Here is an 11,555-nt window from a genome sequence, read left to right on the forward strand (position 1 = left end):
TTTTGCAAATTAAATTAGGTTTGAAAACTTGTGTAACATTCTGTGTACAAGCAACTGTGTAGGAAAGCTATTCTGATAATTACTGTAGCTAGATCACTTCTATCAGCTACACTGGTGTATGCCATATATGAGAGACACAAAATTCACTGATACTCTGAATTTTCTTTCTCTTCAGAGAAATTTTTTTCAGAACTGACTAAATTTTTCATACCTCTATCTGATGTCAATGGAGCCCCAAATGAGGTGGACCATCACATATAATTACAAAATGAAGGCTTTAGTATTTAAAAGCTACTTGGAAGTTGGTTACTTCTCTGCCTCCTGTATTAGCCAGGGTTCTCCAGAGAAACAGAACCAATAGTATATATAGATAGATAGAGAGATAGAGAGATAGATGGATATAGATAGATAGATAGATAGATATAGATAGATATATAGATGAAGAGATTTATTTTAAGGAACTGGCTGACATGATTGTGAAGGCTGGGGTTTCCAAAATCTGCAGGGTGGACTGGCAGGTTGGAAACTCAGCAAGGAGCCAGTGTTGCGGTTCAAGTCCAAAGACTGCCTGAGAATTCCACGCTGTTCCAGGGAGGTCAGTCTATTGTTATATCTAGATCCTCAGCTGACTGGATGAGGCTGACCCACATTATGGAGGGCAATCTGCTTTACTCAAAGTCTACCAATTTAAATGTAAATCTTATCCGAAACACCCTCACAGAAGGCATTCAAAATAATGTTTGATGATATATCTGGACACTGTGGCCCAGCCAAGTTGACACATGAAATTAACCATTATACCACTTTTTTCTGTTTGTTTTTTTGGCTGCATTGGGTCTTAGTTGCAACACGTGGGATCTTCATTGAGGTGTGCGGGATCTTTCATTTCGGTGCGCGGGCTTCTCCAGTTGTGGTGCACAGGCTTCTCTGTAGCTGTGGCGTGTGGGTTTTCTCTCTAGTTGTGGTGTGCAGGCTCCAGGGCATGTGGGCTCTGTAGTTTGCAGCACGCGGGCTCTCTCGTTGAGGTGCATGAGCTCAGTAGTTGTGGCGTGCGGGCATAGTTGCCCTGCGGCATATGGAATCTTAGCTCCCCGACCAGGGATCAAACCCAAGTCCCCTGCATTGGAAGGCAGATTCTTTACCACTGGACCACCAGAGAAGTCCCTACACCACTTATTTTTAAAAAATGAATCATGTTGGGGGGGTGGGGTAGAGAGTAAAACTACCACTCTTATAAAAATGAACTTTTTGAGCTTTTAAGCACTCATAGTGTTCCAAATATAAATTAAAATTACAATTTTTTATTTAAACATTCACTTAATTTTCAGTTGGAAATATGATGAATCACTTATATAGGTTTCACTGCCTTTTAGAAGCACTTCAAAAGAGATGATGAAATAAAGCTGTCAAGGATTTCTTTATTATTCTTTTTTTAAAAAAATATTTATTTATTTATTTGGTTGCACCGGGTCTTAGTTGTGGCTCCAGGGCTCCTTAGTTGCAGCACGTGGGCTCCTTAGTTGTGACGTGCGAACTCTTAGTTGCGGCATGCATGTGGGATCTAGTTCCCTGACCAGGGGTCGAACACCGGCCCCCCTGCACTCTCCACTACGCCACCAGGGAAGTCCCTCCTTTATTATTCTTTTAAACAAAAGTCATCTTCTTCCCAGTTAGTTAGGCAAAGTCACCTGAAAAGTATTTCACAGTGCCTTTATTCTCTTTTTTTTAAAAAAATATCTTTATTGGAGTATAATTGCTTTACAATGGTGTGTTAGTTTTTGCTTTATAACAAAGTGAATCAGCTATACATATTCATATATCCCCATATCTCTTCCCTCTTGCATCTCCCTCCCTCCCACCCTCACTATCCCACCCCTCTAGGTGGTCACAAAGCACGGAGCTGATCTCCCTGTGCTATGTGGCTGCTTCCCACTAGCTATCAGTTTTACATTTGGTAGTGTATATATGTCCATGCCACTCTCTCAATTTGTCCCAGTTTACCCTTCCCCCTCCCCGTGTCCTCAAGTCCATTCTCTAGTAGGTCTACATCTTTATTGCTGTCCTGCCCATAGGTTCTTCGTGACCATTTTTTTTTTTTTAGATTCCATATATATGTGTTAGCATATGGTGTTTGTTTTTCTCTTTGACTTACTTCACTCTGTATGACAGACTCTAGGTCCATCCACCTCACTACAAATAACTCAATTTCATTTCTTTTTATGGCTGAGTAATATTCCATTGTATATATGTGACAGTGGCTTTATTCTTGAAATTTATTTTTACTTTCACCTCTTCTTTTTCTCAGATATTAGCTGATATGTTATATGGGGGAAAATAAAATAAAATATTTAGTATCTCATCTTGAGATGGCTAACTCTTCTAAATTATTTTGGCCCTGACGTTTCATGCTATTTGGGATAAATTCTTCAAGACTGTTCTGTTGGCCTTCCTGAAATCTCACTACTTTGGAGAATGGTGGGCTGGCAGTTTACATCCAGAGGGGTGGTGGAGACAATCATTCACTGGTTCCCCCAAACTATTTTATTTTCCTCTCCCAGAGAGAGCTTCCTATTTGTTCAGCACTAATCTCTAGACAGAAGCCCAGCTAGAACCTCCTTATAATAATAAAGCAGGGGCTTCCCTGGTGGTGCAGTGGTTAAGAATCTGCCTGCCAATGCAGGGGACAGGGGTTTGAGCCCTGGTCCGGGAAGATCCCACATGCAGCAGAGCAACTAAGCCCCTGTGCCACAACTACTGAGCCTGCGCTCTAGAGCCCACAAACCACAACTACTGAAGCCGGCGCGCCTAGAGCCCATGCTCCGCAAAAAGAGAAGCCACCGCAATGAGAAGCCTGTGCACCTCAATGAAGAGTAGCCCCCTCTCGCTGCAAGTAGAGAAAGCCCACGTGCAGCAACAAAGACCCAATGCAGCCAGAAATAAAAATAAAATAAAATAAAAAATAATAAGGCAGAGTAGTTAGCCCCTCCATCCAAATATTATTGTAGAATTTTATTACTGAAATTCTTTCACTGTGGTTCTGAACTTCTTTTTGATTTACAGACCACTTCGATAATTTGAAAGAGCTGCATCTCCTCTTCTAGATGAGTGCACAGACAAAACACTTGAAACTATGTGTATAACCTTGTGCACTGTTTGGTTTTTATTATTGTGTGTGTAACACCTATTAAATAATGATAACTAATAATGAGGAAAGTTAATGCTCATTTGGAGCTTCTAGATAACCCGTGATGAAATAAAATTCATATTTTATGGCATGACAAGAAATTTTAAACATAAAATTTTCACTGCCCGTTTGGGCCTCCTTTAGTGTGTATTGTGCATCTGCATTAACCAGACCTCCTTAGGAGATAACCTTCCTTCTTAATCTCACACAAGGTCACAACTCTTAGAAGATAACCTTCCCTCTTAATCTTGTAAGGGGCCACGATGGCCCCCTGTGAGTACAAAGTACTCGCTTTCTACTGTAGATATGGACTGTGTAAACTGTCAGTAATACCTAATTTGTCTCAAAAACTTATATAACTTTAGGGGAAACACTGGCTGACACCACCCACCCTGGCCAGGCACCACAGTAACCATTTGAATGAGTTATCTTAAACAGGATGACCTGGTAAGGAACATGGAATTAACAAGCCACCACCAACTGGAAGAATTTGGGAAAGGTCAAAAGGAGACACAAGTCCACGTGTCCTACCGACCTCCCAGAATCCTCCTCGCTGGAATCCATCTTGGCTGAGTGATGCGTGCACCACCAGGAAGGACCCTGAGTCAGAATGATTGGCCAGAGACAACCTGGAAACTAATTCTATCACCATAAAACCCGAGATTAGGAGCCACATGGCAGAGTAGTTCTCCTGGGTTCCCTTACCCTCCTGCTCTCCACCTGGGTGCCCCTTCCCAATAAAGTCTCCTGCTTTGTCAACATGTGTGTCTCCTCGGACAATTCATTTCCAAGTGTTAGACAAGAGCCCTCTCTCAGGCCCTGGAAGAGGTCCCCCTTCCTGCAACATACCCATGCTTTGACCTCTAATGAACAGAAGAGTCCTCAGAGCTTTTTGGGTTACAATCATCAGGTTGACTGGAATAAAATTTTCCACTTCGTTCTTAGATCGACTGTTGATTAAGTTTTTCATTGACACCCATGAACTGTTTTTTCACAGTTGGTAGTCTCTCCTTCAATGTCACAGGTCATAGGTAAGAGAGCAGGACCATAAAAGTCTACCAATGAATACTAACCAGAGAAGAAAACTTTTAATTTTGTACACCTAAGCTTTCATATAAATCACAAAAAAATCATGTAAAATACTTTTATTGTAAAAATAAGGCACATTTTCAAAATCTTTAGTGTCAAAATTCTTTAGATTAATAACTTCTTAGTTTTAAAACTTTAAAACTTCAAAGTTATTATTATATTTACTTCTTTCAAACATAAGATGTCATCCTAATTAGAAAAACTCCTTTATTTTGTCAAGATAAATTGCACTATCCAAAATGTTCCAGTTTTCTGTCTACCTATTCACTTAACTTCATGTTACCTAAACTTGTACATAATACTCTCCTGAAACTGCTCTGTTTGTTAAAGGTTACCATCCCCTATTACAACAGTCTCCTTCCTGCCACTATTCTGCTTTTCAATTCATCCTTGTTTCATGAGCAGTTTAACCTTTCTAAAACACAAGTATCATTTTGTCATTCCCTCAATCAAAAGCGCCAAGTGAAAACTAGTGGAATGAATGGTGGGAAGTAGGGTGAGGCCAGATTATGGTTGCCCTGGAAAGTTGAATTTCAAGAGGGAAGTTTTTAAGGAGGGGATTAATATGATAAAAGGTGTTGTTTTACTTAGATCATGCCAGTAGCAGTGAGCAGATGAATTAGAGATGGGAAAGATGAGTCGGGGGGATCAGCTGTTGCAGAGATCAAGTACACTGTGCTGATAGGAGGGAAAGTCTTTCTTGTGGGGCCTAAGCCTGCCAAAAAATGCTACCTTGTTGAGAAGTTCATGGTGTTGGTTAGTAGACTGATTGGAAATTGATCAGAGTGTGCAGTGCAGGGTTTAACATATGCACAAAATGAAGCAATTTAGTTAAAGTGTAGCAATTTGATTTTAGATGCAAAAGCTGTATCTGAAGCACAAAAGTTTCCATGGTATGATTTTAAAGGGTTGCTGGCTCACTTGGGCATGTGGCCAGGATCTGTGGCCACTCTCTTTAAGAGCTATGACTATACTCAGTTAACCCCATGAGGAGAATCCTTTGGCCCTTTCCTCAGGATCCCGGGTCAGACAAACCAGACAAAACTCTGGTTCTGCTATTGATGTAAACTTGCAGGTAGCTGTGCTCCTCAGGTAACTTCTGGGCATCCAGGACTCCCCCTCCCAAGTCATTGCCCTGCAAAATTGGAGAGAACTGTAAACCCTTTCTCTCTCCCTGAGCTGGAGACTCGCCTCAGTCCTCACCAGCTGTTCCAGGGAACAAAGGTTAGTAGGAGACAGAATTCAGGCTTGCTTTGTTCTTACACCTATATAGTAAGACTGTACTTTCTAGGTAAGGGGTCTCTTGGTTAGAAGAAAAAAATTCCTAGTCTTAATTCCCTCTTCAGAGTTAAGAAATTTGTCTTCAGACTAAAACAGTGGGAAACAGAGTTAAAAAAAAAAAGAATTAAAGCAGGTGTAGTCAGAGAGATAGGAGGAGGACTCTGGAAGGAGGGAATGCTCACAGAATCAATTGCCTGGAAACCTAGAAGCGTGAGTTATGGGGATTTTGTTCAAACAAATTATCAGAGATTTTGGACACTGCTGTTTCAGAAAGAGGGGAATTCAGAATAAGAGGGAATGAAGGAGTGGGCAGTAGAAATTGGAAGCTCCCTCTCTACATTGTGTGGTGCTATCAGGTTAGTTTCATTACTACCTGCCTCCACCTGCAGCCTGTACTGTCTTTTCGTCTTCTATATACTCCTGAACTGTTTAGAGTCTACCCATCTTTTAAGCCTTAGCTCCGTTTCACTTCCTCCTTTAAGTCTTCTCTGAAGATTATAGTTTCTATTTCTTTCTCCATTTCCTGAAAGCTTATTGAGTTCATTGCTACAATCACAGTAGTTAGAATGTAATAGTTGTGTCAAAAGTGTAAGCTTTTTGATATAGCTATATCCTCTCCAGCAAGGCAGTGTAATTTTTGAGTTTGGACACTGTATTGTAAACTTCTTTTGTATACTCTCTGGAAAAATTCTGGGTTTATACCTATTAAATATACTCCCAGGTCTAAAGTTCTGTTAACTATTCAAGAACAACCACTTAAAAATACTGTATAAAAGCTTCTATCTCAACATGCTTAAGCTAAATTTTCAAATAAAATGTATCTATTTTGACTAACTCACAAAATCGCCTATAGATGAGTTGAACACTCTCACTTATTCAGAATTGTCAAAAGAAGGGACAGCCCCTATTGCTAGAAGTCTCTAGCAATGAGTCCTCAAATTCGGTCTGTATTGAGTAGTGACTTTATAATCATCCCGATGGTAAAAGTGTCAAATTTCGAAAACACCTAGAAAAGAGAGTAAAATGATCATTTAACAATAGCCTGCTTCCCTGCCAAACAAGGGGAGTTGACCCGGTTTCCAAACTCACTTTGGCTCAGATTCTAACCCGGGTTTCCCATCGTTAGTTGTAGGCAGCCAATTGGGCCGTTTGGGTGCCGTGCATCCTGGGATCTGTAGTCTCTGGCTTCTTCCTCCCGACTACGAGTTCCACCTAGCAGTCGGAGGACGGTTGCTTGGTATTATTAGCAAGCGGGAAGTATGGCGGTGGCGCGCGTCGACGCGGCTTTGCCTGTTGGAGAAGGTAAGGCGATCCCCACCCCTGGGTCCCCATGTATACTCCATAGAACTGAATTATTGTTACCTGGTGGAGAGAAGAAGACTGGGTTTAGGGGTTCAGTTCTGGACCAGTTCTTCTGATGTGGGGTTGTGGGCATCGCGGAGGCGCGCTGCCCTCTGGGAGTTGAAGTCCCCTGGGCGCTGCCTGGCTCTCCGGCGTCGCAGCGAGGGCCAAGCGGGGGACTACAAGCCCCAAGAGACCTTCGCGCTGCTCCCGCGCTCCTGAGGATGCCTGGGCGGTGGGTTTCTGGCCGCCGCGGTAGTCTTTCTTGGATGTTTACTTTGAGTTCTGGGTGCCCAAGTGAAAACTGCAGAATCTCCCCCTTTCCCGTGGATTCCTAGAAAGTTCAAGAAAACCCTGTCTCAAACACAGCTCTCTAGATTGACGTTGGGGGCTTCCCTGGTGGCGCAGTAGTTGAGAGTCCGCCTGCCGATGCAGGGGACACGGGTTAGTGCCCCGGTCCGGGAAGATCCCACATGCCGCGGAGCGGTTAGGCCCGTGAGCCATGGCCGCTGAGCCTGCGCGTCCGGAGCCTGTGCTCCGCAACGGGAGAGGCCACAACAGTGAGAGGCCCGCTTACCGCAAAAAAAAAAAAAAAAAATCTATATATAGATATAGATAGATAGAGGTTGACGTTGGACCCTTTCTTGGAAGCGTCTGGTGGCCGTGATAAAATCTGGGAGTTATCCAGAGCCCACAGTTCTCCATGCCTTTTTCCGCACATCGGGTCCTGGGGTATAGCTTGGTCACTGCCCAGCGGAACGCGCGGCGTGGGTGCTTTTGTAGGTGCCGTGTGAGCGGAGCTCCTTTGTATTGGTTACAGTTCGGAGGCTCTGGGTCAGGGTCAGGGCTGAAGGTGAATGCCCGTCTCCACCGCTTAGGTCTGGGGCTCATTATCTAGAAGGGAGAGTCTAAGGGGTCTCTCGATCCCTTTGAATTGTGTGCAAAGGCTATGCATTTTCCTGGGACGGTATATATCTTTCACCAAATTCTCAGAATCGAATGACCCCCTCTCCCCGCCCCAAATGCTAGAAGCCATTAGACAATGGAAAAACGTTGGTTGAAACCCTTCAGGAGAGCAATCTCGCATAATTATTTCCCGCAGTAATCTTAATCTGGGTAGAAATATGAAATTGGCAGTTTCTCTGGCCCGCCCCCTGCACAATCTGTCTATTTGTGATAGATATCACAAATCTATCTGTAGCTCTTAAACTCCACCTCCCCAGCCCACCATGGCAATGTACTGATAATAATAGTTAACATTTATACAAGCACTTTTTATATGAGCAAGACTATGTTCTGAGCGCCTTTTTTTTTTTTAATTATCTCATTTTCTTTGTAGAACAACATTATAAGGCGGGCATTATTATCATTCCCATCTTACAGAGTAGAAAAGTGAGCCCAAAAGAGATCAATAACTTGCCCAAGATACCACAGTGATTAGCTTAGTGGAGCCAGGATTTGAACGTCTGTTAAACATACCAAATTACTTTATTGAATTCTGTGTGCCAGGAATGGGACTAAGTGCTGTTCATATGGTTTCTCTTTTCATCCCCACATCAATTTAATGAATTAGGTATATTATTTCCATTTTGTAGATAAATTAACTATATTTTGATTTTCAAAGTAGTTTGGGCACTTTATGATATACTGATATTGTAAGCACATTGGTCTCTATCAAAAGATTAGTTACATTTAAAAAATACTGTCATTACTTAGGCACAAAATTTTGAAGTAATAGTTTACATTTAAATGTGAAGAATTCCAAAGTATTATATCAAAGAAACTTGAGTAGATGGACTTCCGTAGTGGCACAGTGGTTAAGAACCTGCCTACCAATGCAGGGGACGTGGGTTTGAGCCCTGGGCCAGGGAGATGCCACATGCCATGGAGCAACTAAGCCCTATGCGCCACAACTACTGAGCCTGCACTCTAGAGCCTGCGAGCTACAACTACAGAGCCTGTGAATCACAACTACTGAAGCCCGGGCGCCCTAGAGCCTGTGCTCTGCAACAAGAGAAGCCACCGCAATGAGAAGCCTGCGCACCGCAACTAGAGAAAGCCCACGTGCAGCAACGAAGACCAACACAGCCAAAAATAAATAAATAAATTAATTAATTTAAAAAAAGAAAGAAAAGAAACTTGAGTAGAATATCACAAATCTAGGTATAATTTGATATTTCTAAAGGAAAATGAATAATTTCAATCTGTAGTCACTTAGAAATTGATTGCTTTCGTTTTTAAAGCTTGATGTTTATTATGCTCTAGTGTTTTCTAACTCTAAATGTATAAGATTTTATGAGTATAATTTTATCCCTATGCTCAGCTGTTGTAGTTGTGTTTTCTAACAGTTTCCCTTCTCTTTTCAAGGATCAGTGGTCAATTGGTCAGGACAGGGGCTACAGAAATTAAGTCCAAACTTACCCTATGAAGTTGATATTCATACTTTGATTCTGGATAAAAATCAGATTATTAAATTGGAAAATCTTGAGAAATGCAAACGTTTAATACAGGTAGGTATTGCTATGTGGGGGAAATAGTTATACAAGACCAGTTTATTATTATACAAAATGAAAGAGTAAGATAACAAAAAGTAACTCTGCAAGCCTAGAAAGCAGTAAATGTTGCCTTAAATTTTTAAAACTTTTAATAACAAATAAATTTATTTAATAAATGAATAAAATAATTTAATTAAAAATTTAAAAAATTAATTTTTACATGATGATTATTAAGTGATGCTTTTTAAATTTCTACTGAAGATGAACACATTTTTGCTGCCTTTAGAGTAGACTAGAAAAAAGAGCGTTTGTTAAAAAAGAAAACATTTTATGTTGGCAAAATATTGTGTTGTTAAGATAACCTTTTATTTCATGGTGGGGGTAAAGAGTTGATTAATTCATTCCTTCAACAAATGTTTATTGGGCCCTTATGTGTCTGGTACTGTTCTAGATTTTGATGGAGATAGTGAAAGGACTCTGTTATTGTGGAGTTTACATTCTCAAGTAGTTGCTGTGTTAAAGATGTTTTCTTTTAGTAGTTGGAGGAGGTCTGATTGCTCAGCTTTATCTGTATTTTCCACTGCTTAGGAATGACAACAACAACTAATAGTTGCACTGCAGAATTTTTAGACAATATATGTGAAAAGTACAAACTGGGTTTATATATTTGGGAATGTTGGGCCATATAAATAAATCTTTTTAACCACCCTAATGTGAAAGTAATATTTATATTTTACTCCTAAGAATAATGGTATGTTTTCTTTCCACAGTTGTCAGTGGCTAACAATCGGCTGGTGCGGATGATGGGTGTGGCCAAACTGACCCAACTCCGGGTATTAAATTTGCCTCATAATAGCATTGGCTATGTGGAAGGCCTAAAGGAGCTAGTACATTTGGAATGGCTGAATTTGGCAGGAAATAATCTCAAGGTGAATTGTTTCTTTCTTTCTTTCTTTTTTTTTTTTTTTTTTAAGTAATTAGGTTTTTTTTTTTACTTCACAAAAGTATTTGCTGTGAAAAAGAAATTTAAGCAGTATAGAAAAAAATAGAATAAAAAGTGAAAGTATCCACTCCCATTCCCCAGAGATAATTTCAGTTAACATAAACTGAAAACAAAAATCTCATTTTGAAAATTCATGCTGAATTAAGTTTTATGTACATGTTTGATGGTACAGTGGAGAATATAATGTTTTAAAAGTCAGGAGATCTGGCTTCTAGTCCTGCTTCCACCACTTAGTAGCTCTATAATTTGGGGTAAGTTAATAAATATTTCTTGTCTTATTTTTTGATATGCTAGGTAAGGGAACTGGATTAAATGATGATAACTGACTTCTATTGAGTATGTAATGTGTGCTAAGTACTATTCTAACCACCTTAACAATTTTAACTTATTCAATCTCATGACAGCCAATAAGGTAGGTACAGTCTTTATGCTTATTATATAGATGAGGAAACTGAAGTACAGAGAAGTTGAGTAACTTGCCCAAGATCACACAGTCAGGAAGTTGCAGAGCTAGGATTTGAATCCAGGCAGTTTGGCCCCATTGTTAAATTGTAAAGTCTATGTTATACCAACTGTCACATGTCATCACTAAAAGTTTCTTTAAGCTATAAATATCTGACTCTACTCTTAGAGAGATAATGAAGGTAGAAACTAGCTGTAGAGCAGTATGCCAGATTCTGTTGGCACTGCCTCTTTTTTCTCTTGCTAAGCCCTGCTCCTCTGCTTCTGATAATGCGCAGAGGAGGCAAGAGGCTCAGCTACAGGAAATAGGGAAGAATTTCATTTTTTGATTTCATGTGCGTGAAATAATGTGATCCTTTTCTTGTAATAGGCCATGGAACAAATCAATAGCTGCACAGCTCTTCAACACCTCGATTTATCAGACAATAACATACCCCAGATAGGTGATCTATCTAAATTGGCATCACTGAAGGTAAATGTGTTTTCTATGTCATTTCTGAAATTTTATACTAAAATACCAAGAGAAAATAACCTAATTGATCTAAAATCAGCCTGCTGTTATGAAGAACAGATAGTGTTCATTATGATAAAAATTCTATTAGAGTACCAGAAATTAAGTATGGAACTTTTTATTGTTAATTTCTATAATTGATTTACTTTAACTAAAACTGGTTGTTGTAGTTAAGGTTAATTCTTATTT

At 40.2% G+C, this 11,555-nt stretch overlaps 1 protein-coding gene across 5 annotated transcripts in view; it reads left to right on the forward strand.

Annotated features, from left to right (window-relative positions):
* Positions 1-11,555, forward strand: part of CEP97 (centrosomal protein 97) — a 41,116-nt gene that overhangs the window by 5,914 nt on the left and 23,647 nt on the right. For 2 of the 5 annotated variants that reach the window (XM_022593035.3, XM_022593187.3), the window contains exons 1-4: positions 6,732-6,856; positions 9,263-9,405; positions 10,161-10,319; positions 11,226-11,327. In XM_022593035.3, the coding sequence (XP_022448743.1) occupies positions 6,814-6,856; positions 9,263-9,405; positions 10,161-10,319; positions 11,226-11,327 (447 nt within the window). In that variant the 5' untranslated portion in view covers positions 6,732-6,813. Of the gene's footprint in view, positions 1-6,731; positions 6,857-9,262; positions 9,406-10,160; positions 10,320-11,225; positions 11,328-11,555 lie in introns of those variants that run through there. The other 3 variants (XM_022593109.2, XM_022592972.2, XM_089910498.1) reach the window with 2 other exon arrangements.

This window comes from Delphinapterus leucas, chromosome 4 (assembly GCF_059928025.1).
Source record: "Delphinapterus leucas isolate spDelLeu-1000000601 "Yukka" chromosome 4, BTC_Dleu_Yukka2, whole genome shotgun sequence".
Taxonomy (NCBI): domain Eukaryota; kingdom Metazoa; phylum Chordata; class Mammalia; order Artiodactyla; family Monodontidae; genus Delphinapterus; species Delphinapterus leucas.